Genomic DNA, 18,351 nt, shown 5'->3' with positions numbered 1-18,351 from the left:
CATATGGAAGAGGGTGATTGGTGCCATGTCTAACGGCACCAATTACCATCTTATTCCAGGTCATGCCCCGGTCTCAGGACCCCCTCGGGCGATGTTCCAATAAGGGTGCTGATATCTATCAGAAGTCATCCTACTCCAATCACCGTGCCGGAGGGCGTACAGGACGCCCTTCATCCTGAAGAGGATAAGGCAATGCTCAGAAAACGTGTGGACATTCTGCACATGTGAGCAAACAGGTGGTCACTAGAACCACATGGAAATATGCCGTTTCATAGCTGCCAATGTATTTCCAAGCGAAATCCACAAAAAGAAAAGTCTATTCTTTTTGTGGACGTTGGCATCGGCATTTCCACAGTAGAAGAAACATCTGCTGTGGAAATTCCACCATGTGAACCAGTGCAGCAGAATCTTACTGAAATCAATGGGACTCTGCTGTAGTGGAATTGTGCTGTGTGAACATATCCTAATTCACTTTGAATATAGCAGAGTACAGCAGCTCCCACAAAGAATATAAAGAAGCAGTCCTGTATTATCCCTGTTCTCCTAATCATGGGGTCCCGGCAGTTGGACCCCACGCGATCAGTTTTTTTCCCTTTCCCCCCTTATTCTGAGAATATGAGATAACATGTATTCGCGGGAAGACCCAGTTGTACAGCGTAATGTGTTTAGAGTGAGATGTCATGCCATTTATAGACTATAATCTCGGACTCCACAAACATGGCCGTATGCAAACATCGCGAGATTACGTGCTTCTTAAGGGCATGCGCGGAAGTAGCTTTCCTTTTTCATCGTTGAGGCTTGACGGTGTCCATCATGAGGTAGGTGGTAGCGCGGGCCCATCCTGCTTCATCCGCGGTCTCGAGAGCTCGTTGTTACTGTAAGGCGCCCGTATGCCCAATGGAAGGGTCGGTTTATGCGGGGACTGCCGTATTATGAACGATGAAGCACTGTCTGTCGTTTTATAGACTTAGGAGTTACTAGGCCTAGGACCGGGCGGGCGGCACTGTACGGGAGGAAGCCGGTATAGAACTCGGGCGTTATAGTGGGAAGAAGGTTCGCAGTTTTAGTATTACAGCGGCATGTGTATTGTAAGCTGCAGGAAATCCGCCATTTCCAAACCTATCTGTGGTGGATGATATCCTGACTGTCATTGGGGATCTGCCATCTTATTCACATCCTATGGTGAACGTCTTGGCCCCATGTAAGCGAGAACCACAGGGGAAATAAGTAATGTGCTGTATATCACGTGTCTGTTTATGGATCAGACTGTTCAGCTGGCTATGCCTAGGTCTGTGCCACATGCTGGCATTGGCTATTTCTTCCACAAGGTTTCCATGACCTCACTACCGAGTTTTCAATTAGCTTCTTGTGCATTGTACCAGTCTGTCCGGGTTCACATCAGTGTTTGACAGAAATTAAGCACTGCAGGGCCAGTTTAGAGGGACATAGTAAAGGAGTGGAATGCCCATAGAGATTAATGGACCAGAGTGAAATGCCCATAGATAATAGAAATGTAATATTTGAATTGGAGACATTTTGACTTATCTAAGGCCCAGATTTATCAAAACTGGAGTGGTTTTTCCACAGCAACCAATCACAGCTCAGCTAACGAGATCTGGTAAAGTGAAAGCTGAGCTGTGATTGGTTGCTGTGGTAAAATCTCTCCAGTTTTTCCCTCAGTGTAAATCTGGGCCTTAATCTTTCAGGCATGCACTACAAAGGCAGTGATTAATATTTAGATTAAGTAGATTGACATATTTCTGCAGAATGACAAGGGAATTATGCAATGCCCATAGAGTATTATGGGAAGAAAAATGATCAGTGCATTTCCATGTAAATCTGTTATGTAGAAAATTAAACTTTACCACAAGTATTCCACAGAGTAGCACATTGTAAACTGAAAATTACCTGGGATTATACCTGTTTTCTATAGACCAAGAGGATAGCAGACTGGAATTCCCATAGACTATAATGGGAAGCAAAATTGGAGTTGCAAATCAAATCTTTGTCAGACATACTCCAAATTCCGTGGCATTACTTCAAATTGAGATAGGGGTTATCATTGGTTTCTATTAAATGACAAGGGGATGAGTGGAATGGACACAGAATATAATTTGGTAAAATATGAGCTAGTTTGCACAGAAATCTGTTATGTAAGAAATTGCCCTTAACCCTTAAGGACTCGGCCCATTTTCACCTTGACGCAGCCAATTTTATATTTGCATTGTTTTTTTCCTCCTCGCCTTCTAAAATTCATAATTTAAAAATTTCTTTTCCCAGACCCATGAGGGCTTTTTATATTTTTTTATTGCGTGACAAGTTGTACTTTGTAATATCACTCATTTTACCCTAAAATGTATGATAAAACCCCAAAAATATTTTGTGTAAGGAAAATTTAACAAAAATCATAATTTTGCAAATCTGGGGGGGGCTTTGTTTTTGCGCTATACACTTTTACGGTAAAAAAAAAATACATGTTTTCTTCTGGGTCAATAAGATTAAAATGATACTCATGGTTACATTTCTATAGTAGCGCTTTGATAAAAATCCTTTTTTTTTTACAAAATCAGTGTTTAAAATTGCCCTATTTTGACCCTCTAACTTTCTTATTACCATATTCAGGGATTTGTGAGGGCTCATTTTTTACGCCATGATCTGTAGTTTGTTTTGGTACCAGATTTGCGTGTATGGCTTTTTGATCATTTTTTATTAAAATTTTTAGCAGTTTAATGTGATAAACAGAGATTTCTGTCACTTAACGTTTACACCGCTCACCGTAGGGGAGCATTATATTATAGTTCGGACATTTACGCACACAACGATAACAAATGTTTATGTATTTGGGGGGAAAATGTGATTAAAAAAACTTATTGGGGGAGGGGATTTTTCACTTTTATATATTTTTTTAACTTACACTTTTTTTCCTTTTTTTTTTAGTCCCCATGGACTATTTATAGCAATCATTAGATTTCTAATACTGTTCAGTGCTATGCATAGGGCATAGCAAAGATCAGTATTATCGGCAATCTTCTCTGGTCTGCGCGATCGCTGATGTCGCTATTACCAGCGGGTCCGTGGCTGACAGCCACCGGAACCCACTGGGAATGAAGCAAGCGCATCTCCTGCGCCTTAAGGGTGCGTTCCCACAGGGCATATAAGCAGCGTATTTGACGCTGCGCAAAGTTTACGGCAGCAGCGGGAAATACGCTGTGTATTCCTTGCTCACTATACACACAGGGCATTCCGGCGGCAGCCCTATGTGTGCAGTGAGTTTTGGAGGCGGAGCCGCGCGTCAGACACGCCGGCACACGGCCCCGCCTCCAAAACTCACTACACGCATAGGGCTGCCGCCGGAATGCCGTGTGTGTATAGTGAGCAAGGAATACGCAGCGTATTTCCCGCTGCTGGCGTAAATTTTGCGCAGCGTCAAATACGCTGCGTATACGCCCTGTGGAAACGCACCCTAGATGTACGGTGCTGTGCTATGCAGCGCTGTGTATTTACGGCGCATGTCCTTAAGCAGTTAACACGTGTTCCCTGGGTAGAGTAGCGCATTGTAAAATGAAAATTTGTTGTCTCAGCAGTTGGACACCCAGCAATCACTTATCCTGTGAACTTGAAGAGTGTGCCTGCTAAAGATTTATTTCATGTTAAATGATTAACATCTGCATGTCTCCAGTTATTGCAAAAATACAACTCCCAGCATGCCTGTACAGCTTTTGGCTTCTGGGCATGCTGGGAGTTTTAGTTTTGCAACAACTGGTGAAACACTGAAAACACTGCTCCATCGGGACAAAAAAAATAAAAATAGTGAAGAAATGATAGCACTTCTACAATATTATGCATACTAATGTTGGTACAATACCTGTCATTATGCTGGGGTGTGGAAATTTAAATAAAAAAACTACTTGTCCCTCAAGAAAATACACTTGTCCTGGTAAAATTTCAACCAATATAATACAAAAATAGGGTCTTGATTAGTTTCCGCACTTTTGTTTTTTCCTCCTTGTCCTATAATAGCCATAACACTTATTTTTCCATCTACAGACCCATGAGGCATGTTTTTTTGCAGGGAAGTATATGTTGTAATGAAACCTTTTTTTTTTTTTTCCATAACTTATGCTCTGGAACAAACAAAAAAAAAAATTGTGAGGTGAAATTGAAAAAAAATGCTAATTTTGAGGATATATATATATACACCTCAAAATTAGCATTTTTTTCAATTTCACCTCACAATTTTTTTTGTTTGTTCCAGAGCATAAGTTATGGAAAAAAAGGTTTCATTACAACATATACTTCCCTGCTATATATATATATATATTATAGCCATTCACCTTGTGGTCAAACTTACATATTTTGATACTTCGGCCTGATTACACCAATACCAAATTTTAGTTTGTCATGTTTTAATGTTTTTTTTTTTATTTAAAAAAGGAAATCCCCTGACCCCTATAATTTTTCCGTATACTGGGCTGTATGAGGGCTCATTTTTTGGGCTGTAATATGCTGTTTGTATCGGTACCAATTTGGCATTGATCAGACTTTTTGAACTTTTACCTTTTTTTAATTTTTTTCTGGGATATGTTATAAAAATAAAAAAGCTATTCTGTGATTTGTTTTTTTTTACGTTAACACCATTTACCATACGGGATATAAAATGTTATTTTTTAATAGTTCAGTCAATTATGCACACGCAAATACCAAATAAGTTATTATGTTTATATATTATTATATGGAAAAGGGGGTGATCTGAACTCTTAGGGTACGTTCCAACGGGCGGATTTATTTGTGGGTTTCCTGCTGCGTATTTGAAAGGGGGCAGGCTCTTCTCAGCTGTCCGCAGCAGATTTTCCAAGGCGGAATTTACGCAGCGGAGATTCCGCCGCAGAAAATCTGCTGCGGACAGCAGAGAAGAGACCAGCCCCTTTCAAATACACAGCGGGAAACCTGCAAATCCGCCCGTGTGAACATACCTCTAATATGGAAGAGGTTAATGAGTGTTAAACTTTTTTTTTTATTTATTTTTTTTTTTTGAGGAATTCCTTTAGATTCCCCATACAGATAAATGCAGTTCTATTGAACTCTATTAATCTGTGTTCATTTGGTTGAGCCTCAATCAGATGCAGAGCTATGGGGCAGCCATGGATGCAGAGGTAAGCCCTCCGGCTACCTCCACAGGGGATCGTGGGGGGTGGGCAATCAACCCCACTAGACCACCAGGGATGGTTAAAAGATCCCTTTAGACACCACTGTCAACTTTGACAGCGGTGATCTAAAGGGTTAATAGCTGGCCGCAGCATGCCAGGCTATTAGCAGGGCCCCCTGCTACTGAAAACACCAGGGGGCTGCCGAGTATGGAGCGAGCAGGACTCGGGAGCCCGCTCCATACACCCTGACTGCCGGTGTGAGGTGCAGACTTGTGTCCTATGCAGGTCTGCGCCTGCTCTTCCCGTCTGTCTGCACGGGGGGGGGCAGTCCGATAGAGCTAAAGCTATGAAAAATTCACCTGCCTGGTGCCCAAAACTACATGATTCGGGTAATAGGATTTCCACATCTGTTATGAATTCTCCCAGCACTGATAACCCCCTCCCTTGCCTTTTATTTTTGCTATTTTTAATATTTCTACCTTTTTTTTCAAATATTTTTTTTTTTTTTTGTTAGCTCTGGCGCTCCTAATGGGATATTACCTGGCAAGCCCTGAAGCCCTGCCAGGGAGAACATCCGCCCTCTATTCTATGCTGCACTTGGGAGCACAACATAGAAGGAAGAGGGCGAGGCAGCCAATCATGGCTGGCTGCTCCTAAATCTTCCTCCTCTGCTTGTGTAACACAGAGGATGGGAGATTGAAGCAGACATTGCACACACAGCGCTCGCTCTTGTCTGCATAATTGAGAGCAAGCACTGGTCCCCTGCCAGGTCCGCAGGAGACCAAAACATGAACTATATGAGACACTGAATGTGGGCTGGATCACAAGGGAGACCCCTATTGGCCAAAATTCCACGGCCGAAGAAGAGAAAAATATTTTTTTAAACATGAAATACACTAGTAAGCTGATTCATCTCACTAGAGGAATAAAGAGAACATGTCAATTTCACCATAAAGTTTACGGAGTAAAAACCAAAGTTGCAAAATTGCGTATTTTTCTTTTCACAATACATTTTGTTAAAATGAAAGGCGTCACTACGAAGTACAATGGCCTGTGCAAATGAAAAGCCTTCATATTAGGGATCGACCGATTATAGGTATGGCCGATATTATCGGCCGATAATCACGATTTTGGGCATTACCTTGCCGATAATGCCCTGCACCGGCGACCGACCCACCGCACCCCCCACCATAGTGCTGGGAGGTATACCAGTATGGATTTTTGCCCATACCGCTATACTGGTCGCGCCCCTCCCCCACCCTCAGAGTCAATAAAAAAAAAATTTAAACTTACCCGTAATGGGGGTGGTCCGGGCCATCCTTCCTGTAGTGTCCGGCGGCATTCCGGATGGAGGGTGAACCGGTCCGGGCTGTCCTTCTTCTCTGGGGGTCCTCTTCTCCACTCCAGGCAGGCTCCGGCCTAGTACGCTGCATAGACGCCGTGACGTCAGGTGCGTCTCTGCGCAGCGGCGTCTATGCAGCGTACTAGGCCAGAGCCTGCCCGGAGTGGAGAAGATGACTGCCGGAGAAGGAAAGCCCGGACCGGTTCACCCTCCACCCGGAATGCTGCCGGACACTACAGGAAGGATGGATGGCCCGGACCACCCTGACAGGTAGGAGAGAGAAGCAGATGGTGGTGGTGGCCTATGGCACCGCAAAAGCCACTGCAGTGCATTGATTTAAAGTGCCCGCTTTAAATCAATGTTCTGCAGCAGTGTCGAGGGGGGATAAATAGCCGATAACTTATACCGGAATATCGGTATAAGTTATCGGCCCTAACCTCCACCGATTATCGGTATCGGCCCTAAAAAAACATCGGTCGATCCCTACTTCATATGGATCCATAGATGGAGAAATAAGGGGGGGGGAGAAGCAAGAATGAAAATACTGTCCTTAAGAGGTTAAATCTCAGACTTTTTTTTTATTCTTAATCTTGTAGTAGTAAAGTTTCTCGTGATACCCTATATGAAGGAGTGAGGGAAGTACTGCTTGGAGCAAGACGGAAGAAGAGAAAGTAAGTTGTGGTCTATTAACTTTCAGGTGACTTGTTTAGTGGAGAACTTGGTGTAGGATCCTTTATGTAGTGCTTAGCAGATGTCTGTTTAGGATAATTTTAATCAATCCAGTCACTGCTTATTCCATTCTACTGCCTAGACCAGTGTTCCCCAACCAGGGTGCCTCCAGGTGTTGCAAAACTAAAACTCCCAGAATGCCTGGACAGTCTGTGCAGGCATGCTGGGAGTTGTAGTTTTGCAACATCTGGAGGCACCCTGGTTGGGAAACACTGGCCTAGACTGACAACTTTTTATAATGTTCCCCAGAAATAGGAGGAAGGTATGGCACGAATATATGCAAACTCTTAGTTGGTGGAAATCTTCAGTTCAAGGGTGCATGGCAGAAATATTTAATGTATTAAGAGGTTGTGTCTCCTCATACTTAAAGGTGTAGTCTCGCTTCAGAAAATTACTTTCTATTCAGACTAGGGAATAATTAGCAGATCAGTTGCTGGCCCAATTGTGCAAATGGAATGCACTGTGTTCAGTTCATGGCAATGGTTGGAATCCCTATAAAGAATGAAATAAGCACTGGCTGTATATTGGTGCACAATTTTGTTTCCTGACTTTGTGATGGTGCCAGTGGTCAGACTGTTGTGATCCACTAGTTGTCCCCAATTCCCATAATCTGTGGATAACTTTAAGAAATAATGTGAAAGAATGGGAAATGTTCAGTTAACTTCAGATCTGAAATCAGTAATGCACACAGAACAGCTCAGCATATTTTAGGAGGCTGGGTATTATAGTATTATATATAGAATTTATAATCTGGGAGACGTGTGCGCTTTTTCCCTGTGAACATAAGGCTGTGTTCCCGTTCAATATTTTGAGCCTTATTTTTATCACATTGGGCCATATTTCTACAAATACCATTGGAACACAAATAAATAAATCTATTATAGTTTATTTTTTGGACCCACTCCTGGTTTGAGTAAAAATGCTGATCAAATATGGATAACATTGTGCACTTACCCGAACACTTAAAATTTATCTGCATTCTTGACATACCACATGTTCACTGCCAGCTAGGGTCAAATTTTGTGCCATAGCTACACTAAACATGCTTGCATTTCTATATTCTATTTAGGTTTCTGCAAACTGTGGAGCTTCAGATCAGCCTCAAAAACTATGACCCTCAAAAGGACAAGCGTTTTTCTGGAACAGTCAGGTTTGGACACTACTCCTATTCTCACCCAGCTTTTGCCTTGCATCTCCCTCTTAACTAGTATGCTGTGAGGAGGGGAACACTATGGCAAATGATATGGGTAGTTCAGTTACCTGGACCATAAGGTTAGCTGAACGGACCCCCACCCTGGGTCTTAAAATATGAGGGTAGGTGTGGTTTGGTCGTCTGTCCAACACCCACCGAATAATACTTCGGTATTATGCAAGGTTTGTTTCTAGATTTCATGTCTTGAATCAGGTTTTGTCTTAGTATTATCACTTTTTAAAAACTCTTGGCATGTTAAGGTGTACTGTCCCTCTTTAGTTTTTCAGACCTGAGATCTCTGCATTTCTACAGAACCTTTTCATTACTATTCTTGAAATAAATGGTACTGCAGTCAGTTGGAGGGCCATTAATATTTAGAATTTCAGAATGCAGACATCTCAGAGCTAAAGGCATATGTGGCAGTACCCTGTTGCACAAACAATTTTAAGGTTTCCCACCTAGGTCTATTTTGACCTTTTACTGCCAAAGTTCTTAAAGAGTGAACATTTAACCAATTACTTTTCTAACTTTTTACTTTCTATTTTTAGGCTTAAGTCTACACCAAGACCCAAATTTTCTGTTTGTGTTTTGGGAGATCAGCAGCACTGCGATGAAGCAAAAGCAGTTGACATGCCACACATGGACATAGAAGCTCTTAAAAAGTTAAACAAGAACAAAAAACTGGTGAAAAAGCTGGGTGTGTGCGCATGTATTATTGATTTCATTTTTAGTAATAAAAAAGTTCTGGAGGAAGGTGGTCTTTCCAGTCTGACCACGGTGCTTTGTGCTGCCACATCTTTCAGTGTCAGGAACAATCCAGAGCAGAACTTTGCTATGAGGGGTTTTCTTTTACTCTGGACAGTTCTGACACAAAGGGGTCAGCAGAGAGCAATGTGGTCAGGTTGGAAAGAACCACATACGGCATACAGCCGTTAAAAATCTAGATCTTTCCAGTACTTAAGTAGAAGTGATCTACAAATCTAACTTTTTGGTACTAGTTGATTTGAAAGCATTTTTACCAGTGGAGCATCCCTCTTAGGCTGCAGCAATGTTTAATTTTTGCATTTGCATTTTTTTACTCCACTCCCCCCAATTTTTTATTTTTTGGCCACCACCTGTACTTTGTATAGAAATCGCTCACTTTCACAAGCTATAATGAAACAAAATTGTGGGCTAAATTTTGGAAACTGACTCTGCAACTTGGGGTTTTATGCTTTGACACACTGCCCTTTTTCTTGACTTTGGGATTTATGTTTACACCATTAAATAAGTTGTTTCATTCACATATTTTAATAATTCAGACTTTTACACATATGGTGATACCACCACATGTTTATATTTTTTTATTTTAACAAAGGGGGTTATATACTTTTTTTTTCATAGGGAACTATTAGAGATCGACCGACTATCGGTTTGGCCGATATTATTGGTCGATAATCTTGATTTTGTGCATTATCGGTATTGGCAATTACCTTGCCGATAATCCGATAATGCCCCGCACCACCCCCACTGCACTGCGACCACCGACCCACCGCACTGTGACCTCCCCGGCCCCATTGCCTCCCCCATCCCTGGTTTTATAATTACCTGTTCCCGGGGTCAAAGCTACTTCTGGCTCCCGCTGCGTCCTGCGTTACGCTGTGCGCAATGGCGAGTGACGTGATGTCAGTCAGTGCGCACAGTAACGGCTCAGGAGGACGCCACCGGAGCCAGATGTAGAGTGGACCCCAGGAACAGGTAATTATAAAACTGTGGATGGGGGAGGCAATGCGACGCGGGGGGGGGGGGGGGGGGGCAGGCGGTGATAGGACTCAGCACCCCCGGACAGGCAGGGGGAGAGAAGCGGGTGGCAGCGGTCTATAACCGCGCAAAAGCCGCTGCAGTTCATTGATTTAAAGCGCCCGCTTTAAATCAATGATCTGCAGCGGTGTCGCGGGGGGGTTAAATAGCTGATAACTTATGCCGATATTCCAGTTTAAATTATCAGCCCTAACCTCCACAGATTATCGGTATGGGCCCTAAAAAAGATCTGTCGATCCCTAGGAACTATTACATGCAATCTTTCGAATGCAAAAACTGAACAAGCCATACTAAAAGCACAGCATTGATCAAGGTTATTGGCACTACATTACAGGCTGAGGCTGCCTGTAAAGATTGCTGGTTGGCCTGATGTAATGAGGGACTTTCTGCCTGTCTTGGCTGATTAGGACCCTATGATTTTCCCATGGTGGTCCCAGAGCTACTGGCAACGGATTTTCAGCACTTTAGACTAGGGATCGACTGATTAGCGGTATGGCCGATAATCACTATTTTGGGCGGTATCGGCAATTATCTTGCCGATAAGCCAATAATGCCCGTACCGCAACCCCCCCGACCCACCGCACTGCGTCGCACCCCCCCACCGTAGTGCTGGGCAGTATACCGGTTGCTCCCCTCCCCCACCCTCAGTCAATAAAAAATTAAACTTACCTATAATGGGGGTGGTCCGGGCCATCCATCCTTCCTGTAGTGTCCTGCGGCATTCTGGGTGGAGGGTGAACCGGTCCGGGCTGTCCTTCCCCAGGGGTCATCTTCTCCGCTCCGGCCTAGTACGCTGCATAGACGCCGCTATGCCGTGACGTCAGGTGCGTCACTGCGCAGCGGCGTCTATGCTGCATTACTAGGCCGGAGCCTGCCCGGAGTGAAGAGGACCCCGGAGAAGTACAGGCCGGACCGGTTCACCCTCCACCCATAATGCCGCCGGACACTACAGGAAGGATGGATGGCCTGGACCACCCTGACAGGTAGGGGGAGAGAAGCGGGTGGTGGCGGCGGCCTATGGCACTGCAAAAGCCACTGCAGTGCATTGATTTAAAGCGCCCGCTTTAAATCAATGATCTGCAGCGGTGTCGCGGTGGGATAAATAGCCGATAACTTATACCGGAATATCGGTATAAGTTATCGGCTATCGGCCCTAAAAAAACGATATGTCGATCCCTACTTTAGACATTACAATCAAAGTTAAGGGTTAATGCTGTACATTGTAAATGTAGGCACTGTATAATTAGCTAAACATATGTAAATTCATTCCCTGTAATGAAACGTTGATTCTTACAATTGTGGCATGTGGGTGGGTGCGGCTCAGGATGCCAGCAGTTACACAACTGACATTGTCTGCAACTGCAGGTTTCCAGATTCCAGTTGCTAATCTCCCACGGCTGTGGTCCATTAACTTCTTATGATTGTGGAATGGGGTGTTATGGCAGCCACGTCTGCCATGTTTGTGAACTTAAGATTTCAGTGGTATACTGACAGACATAATACACTGCAATACATGAGTATTTTATGAGCGATTAACCACTTACTTGAATTAACAAAATTAAGGAAGGTAAAATAAACCTTTTCTACCTGGTTAGGGAGGGTTAATACAGAAGTCATGCACCCCCAAAATAGTTGCATTTGAAAAATGTAATGCTTGCTACAAAGCCCTAATGTCAATGTAATTACAAATTACATTTCCAAAGACAGCTGCTGCATCAAGCACCAAATTAGATAGCTTTACTAAGGGATTAAATGTTGTTCCTATACTGGTTTTCTTTTACTATGGCTTTGACTAACATAACATTTTGTATTTTTCCCCAGCTAAGAAATTTGATGCATTCTTAGCCTCTGAATCACTGATCAAGCAGATTCCTCGTATCTTGGGACCTGGCTTGAACAAGGCTGGAAAATTTCCTTCCTTGTTAACACACAATGAGAACTTGGTTGCAAAGGTTGACGAAGTAAAGTCCACCATTAAATTCCAGATGAAAAAGGTGGGTTAGATTTGCTTGTAGTTTTAAGTTTAAGGGAGTTTGTAGTGTTAGCCAATAAGTGTCATTGCTACTGCACTAGTCTATATATTTAAAGAGCAACTGTCATAAACTAAATTTTTCCTAATCCCCCCCCTCCCCATCTATCCCTGACTCTAACTCTCTATCCCTGTATTTATTTTTGTTTAAAACCCCATGTAAATACCTTTTTCATAGCATCTTCAGTAGCTGTGTTGAGCAGTATACGAGGGCAGGAAGTGGGTGTGGCCCGACAGGCGCATAGTCATCAGAAGCCTGTCCGGCCCAGCATCTGCCCTTCTTCCTGTATGCTGCGCTCCCTTTCTGGAGCGCACATACATGTGAAGCACAGTGGAGGGCCGGTGTGAGGTGGATTCTTGTGTCCACTCCTCCCCCAGATTTCCAAAGCTAGAGCTGGGGGAGGGCAGAGCAAGGGGGGAGAGGAGGTACACACCCCCTCCCTCATCTCCAGTTCTCCACGTAAAGCCAGAGCACTGTTCCTCATCTCCCCTGCCTGAGCTCTGACTGTGGTTACTGTACACGTGCTGGGGATTCATACACTGCAGGGACTGGGAATTAATCTCTGCCTGGGGATGATTTCTATGTGAGGGGGGGGGGGGGGTCCCTGGTGTGTGTATGTATGCTGGGAGTTGTAGTCCCTGTTAGGGGTGTGTCTGTATGCTGGGAGTTGTAGTCCCTGTTAGGGGTGTGTCTATGCTGGGAGTTGTAGTCCCTGGGGGGGTCTATATGCTGGGAGTTATAGTCCCTGTTAGGGTGGTGTGTATGCTAGTGTTTCCCAACCAGGGATTGCTGGGAGTTGTAGTTTTGAAATGCCTGGAGGCACTCTGGTTGGGAAAGGGTACCTTTTGGGTACGTTCACACTTTTTGTGTACGTGCATATTTTTGCTGTAGATCTGCTGCAGATTTTCACTCCCCATTGACTTCACGTGCATAATTTCACAACAATCTAGATATATACTGTAGGTCCTTACAATTAAAATGATACCCAACTTATATAGATTTTATGTCATGCTAACTCTTTTACAAAGTTATTTTTGCAAAGTTTTATAAAGTCCTCCTACGACCATATAACTATTTTTCTGTATACAGGGCTATTTGAGGGCTCATTTATTTATTTTTTTAAATAAAAAATTTATAAATAAAAAAAATAAAAAATTTTTTATACATTTTTATTTTTCCTCTTGGGGACCAAGGGTATACCTGTACACCCTTGTTCTGCTCCCCTTCTGAGCATGTCATAGCTGGTCTGTTTAGGCAGCTGTCTGATGCTGGACATCACCAATTCATAGGATAAGGGTCCTGGCAGCTCAGCAGAGCTGATTGGGACCACCGCAGTGCCATGATCAGCTGAGGACAGCGGGATGGCCCTTTCCTGCCTCCCCTCTGTCCAATTGTTGGTCTGAAGCCCCAGTCAGCCATTGCAGGCTGGAGCAGCAGAGCACCGATGACACTAATCAATGCTATGGCATAGCATTGAGCAGTGTATGCAATCCAAGGATTGCATGTTGTAGTTCCCAATGGTGACTAAAAAACGTAAGTTAATGTGAATTAATACCTTCCCTAATGTTTGAATCTACACTTTTTGAATGGAAAAAAAGGGGAGAAACAAACATGTCCAAACTATAAAAAATGTAACATCACTTTAATTGCACAGTCAGTGGCATGTACGTAAATTAAGTGCAGAATTGTGTATTTTTTGGTCACTTAGTATTCCCTAAATGAAGTGTTTAAGTCCCTTAAAAACAAATTGTACTTATAAACTTCACATTACAGTGCAAAAATAAGCTCACACATCCCCGTATACAGAAATTAAAAATGATAGGGGTCAGAAGAAAATTTTAAAGCAAAACCATCAAAAGCTGTCATTCTGTAGGTCCATACGATTAAAAATTTCATTTTTACCCAAAAGTGCAGTGTGGAATTGAAGTCTCAAAATAATTTTTTTAATTTTTTTTTGCCATAGATTTTTATGGTGAAATGATTACAAAGTAAAATTGGTGCAAAAAACAAGCCCTTATATGGGTCTGTAGGTGGAAAATTGAAAGTTTTAATTCCACCTTGCCTTCTAAAAATCAAAGTGCAAAAATGAGAACCCAATGTCCTGAAGGGTTTAATGGGACAGTTTCCAACTCAAAGGGAGAGAGAAATATGGGAGATCAAACCCATATTTAGAGGCACTGTCATTATGAAAAACTTTATACTTTGTAATACTACTAAGATTACTTTTTAAATATACAGGGTGGGCCATTTATATGGATACTAGGGATCGACTTATTATCGGTTTGGCCGATATTATCGGCCGATAATCACGATTTTGGGCATTATCGGCAATTACCTTGCCGATGATGCACCGGCCCCATTGCCTCCCCCATCCCCGGTTTTATAATTTCCTGTTCCTGTGGTCCACACTACTTCCGGCTCCTGCTGCGTCCTGAGTTACGCTGTGCGCAATGACGAGTGACGTGACATCGCCGTCAGTGCGCACAGTGACGGCTCAGGGGGACGCCACCGGAGCCAGATGTAGAGTGGACCCCAGGAACAGGTAATTATAAAACCGGGGATGGGGGAGGCAATGGGGCCAGTGCTGTGGGGGTGCGACGGTGGGGCAGTGATAGGACTTGGGACCCCCGAACAGTCAGGGGGAGAGAAGCGGGTGGCGGCGGTCTCTGGCACCGCAAAAGCCACTGCAGTTCATTGATTTAAAGCGCCCGCTTTAAATCAATGATCTGCAGCTGTGTCGCGGGGGGGATAAATAGCCGATAACTTATACCGGAATATCGGTATAAGTTATCGGCTATCGGTCCGAACCTCCACCGATTATAGGTATCGGCCCTAAAAAACCAATATCGGTCGATCCTCAATAAAATGGGAATGGTTGGTGATATTAACTTTCTGTTTGTGGCACATTAGTATATGTGAGGGGGGGGGGGACTTTTCAAGATGGGTGGTGACCATGGCGGCCATTTTGAAGTTGGCCATTTTGAATCCAACTTTTGTTTGTTCAATAGGAAGAGGGTCATGTGACACATCAAACTTATTGGGAATTTCACAGGAAAAACAATGATGTGCTTTGTCTTAACGTAACTTTATTCTTTCATGAGTTATTTACCACTTATAAAATGTGTTCAATGTGCTGCCTATTGTGTTGGATTGTCAATGCAACCCTCTTCTCCCACTCTTCACACACTGATAGCAACACCGCAGGAGAAATGCTAGCACAGGCTTCCAGTATCCGTAGTTTCAGGTGCTGCACATCTCGTATCTTCACAGCATGGACAATTGCCTTTAGATGACCCCAAAGATAAAAGTCTAAGGGGGTCAGATGGGGAGACCTTGGGGGCCATTCAACTGGATATGTGAAATTACTACATGTGTTTCTCTCTTTATGCACTGAAGCTGGCACGTTCCCTGAGTTTTTCCAGCAAGATGGTGCACCACCACATTATGGGTGTAAGGTCCGAGCATTCCTAGATGAACAGTTTCCTGGAAAGTGGCTTGGTCGTCGTGGGCCAGTTGAATTCCCCAAGGTCTCCCAATCTGACCCCTTTAGACTTTTATCTTTGCGGTCATCTGAAGGCAATTGTCCATGCTGTGAAGATACGAGATGTGCAGCACCTGAAACTACAGATACTGGAAGCCTGTGCTAGCATTTCTCCTGCGGTGTTGCTATCAGTGTGTGAAGAGTGGGAGAAAAGAGTTGCATTGACAATCCAACACAATGGGCAGCACATTGAACACATTTTATAAGTGGTCAGAAACTTGTAAATGACTCATGAAACAATAAAGTTACGTTAAAATGAAGCACATAATTTTTTTTTGTGAAATTCCCAATAAATGTCACATGACCCTCTTCCTATTGAAAAAACAAGTTGGATTCAAAATGGCCGCCATGGTCACCACCCATCTTGACGTTTTCCCCCTCACATATACTAATGGGCCACAAACAGGAAGTTAATATCACCAACCATTCCCATTCTATTAAGGTGTATCCATATAAATGGCCCACCCTGTACATTTAAGTCAATTGAAAATAGCTGCCACTAGGGGTCATCTATCTTTATGCAGACATAATACTGTATTTTGCAGTATTTATTTATATAGCGCCTACAGATTCCGCAGCGCCATAAAGCATGTTGGTATACAGTATAGGAGATCACCATTGCACCACTACAGCCTATAGCTGTTCCTAAACTAAATCTCCCATGGTGGGAGTTTTAGTTTTAAAACAGCTGGGGGTACAATCTTTGTAGTTTTGCAACAGCTGGAGGCCCACAGCTCTAAACAGTTTTACAAGGGATGTGTGGGCATGCTGGGAGTTGTAGTTTTGCAACAACTAAAGGCAACACTGCCCTAACATTGCTTTATAAACACTCCAGCTCTTGCAAAACTAACTCCCAGCATGCTTTAACAACCAAAGCTTTCTGACTCCTGAATGACAAAGAAGCTGATCAGACATTCAGGTGTCTTTGAAAGCTGAATGATACACATAGTGACAGATGTTGAATAGTATCCAGCTTTACTAGGAACAGACTGTAAATCGCTACACAGTAGTTTCTATGCATACATTTTCTGACTGCCAGGCTGCTCCCAGACTTAGCAGATGAGTCCTTCACGGTGAGGGAGAGGACACTCCTCCATAAAATAACAAAGCAAGTGAGCTACAAGGTGTCGTGGTTACTCCACTCATCTCTTAACACAAAGCTGTTGAAATAAAGGACTTTAAAACTAAAACTTAATTGGATGAATTGAACGTTCCACTATAGTAAAGTCTGTAAAGGAGTAGTGCAGCAAAAAATAACTTGTACCCCCCCCCCCCCCCCCCCCGTGATTTAAAACTTATCCCTTATCCTTTGAATAGGGGAAAAGTTATAGATTGCAGGGGTCTGTGCTGGGACCCCCTGCGATCTCCTGCACAGGGCCCTGGCAGTATGCCGGAAGCGGCTGCTCAGACCCCTGCAGGAAGCTGCAGCCAGCACACCCCCTCAATTTATTTCTGGGGTACGTGGAGTGGGCGTGTCATCCAGTGCTCCATGCGGGGGAAGACTGCCGAGGTGCTGTTAAGGAGACATGGGTGCTCAGTTTTTATTTTTTTTTTTGGTAATAGCAGGCAAATGGCAGTGTTCATGTGGTTTTTCTATCTTATGCTCCTGTGATGAGATTTTTCTGAACTTTCATACAAAGGGGGGGTGGACTAGCATGGTACTGTCCAAAACTTATAGGGCTCACTTATGTTTCTTTCAGGTCCTGTGTCTGGCTGTTGCAGTTGGACATGTGAAGATGAGTGAGGAGGAGCTGGTCTACAACATCCACCTGGCAATTAACTTCTTGGTGTCACTGTTAAAAAAGAATTGGCAGAATGTGAGGGCTCTTTATATCAAAAGCTCCATGGGCAAACCACAGCGCCTGTACTAACTTTTGACAACAATAAAGTGTTTTCATAGGTTTTTGTGTTTGAATAGGCATCTTTTCCAACATTTTTTATTTTAACATGTGAACTGTACACAGGACTAGCTAGAATATGCTGTCACTAAGGGACTATCTGCAAACTTGATAGTTACAACTTGATTACATCAGAGGTGAACAAATGGACCAGAATGCTCGTACATTTAATTCACAATGATGACTGGGCAAATAATGAATGGAAAATTACACCTAGCTGGGGGGATAATCGGGGGGAAATGTGAAACTATACCTACATGGTGTGTGGATTTTTTTATTTTTTTTGTCATGTTTTTGTTTCGATAGGTGGGAGAAATGTTAAGGTGGTGGTTAGAGTACCTCAAGATCTTGTTAAATTTTACAATCCTCCCAGTTCACTACCCCATCATGATAAACCACCTGCCTTTATTTTTTGTACCTTGAAATTGCTTTTGTATTTTCTGCTGATTCAGACTGGGAAGGGGCAGTATCCAGCAGTTGTGACCACGTCTAAAGCCATACAGGGATGAACTTCCTCCCACACTGAAATGCTATGGGCTGTGTAGCAGTGTGAGTTGAGCTATGACTGGATAAGGCTGCTCAGCATTTCATGCTTTTGGATTTCTGCCAGACCAGCAGGAGTCCAGTCTGCAAAAGATCAGGGATATTTGCTCTCAAGTAGGAAGATGGCTA

At 43.3% G+C, this 18,351-nt stretch overlaps 1 protein-coding gene across 1 annotated transcript; it reads left to right on the top strand.

The window, feature by feature from the left end:
* The first annotated feature begins 739 nt into the window (after window positions 1-739).
* On the top strand, window positions 740-17,683 carry RPL10A (ribosomal protein L10a). The gene is made up of 6 exons (XM_056557645.1): window positions 740-818; window positions 7,086-7,160; window positions 8,288-8,368; window positions 8,959-9,107; window positions 12,032-12,204; window positions 17,482-17,683. The coding sequence occupies exons 1-6, from the start codon at window positions 814-816 to the stop codon at window positions 17,650-17,652; spliced, it is 654 nt and encodes a 217-aa protein (XP_056413620.1). The 5' UTR covers window positions 740-813; the 3' UTR covers window positions 17,653-17,683.
* The last annotated feature ends 668 nt before the right edge of the window (window positions 17,684-18,351 follow it).

This window comes from Hyla sarda, chromosome 2 (genome assembly GCF_029499605.1).
Source record: "Hyla sarda isolate aHylSar1 chromosome 2, aHylSar1.hap1, whole genome shotgun sequence".
In the NCBI taxonomy this organism is placed as follows: Eukaryota; Metazoa; Chordata; class Amphibia; order Anura; family Hylidae; genus Hyla; species Hyla sarda.
This window is presented reverse-complemented; position numbering and strand designations above follow the sequence as displayed.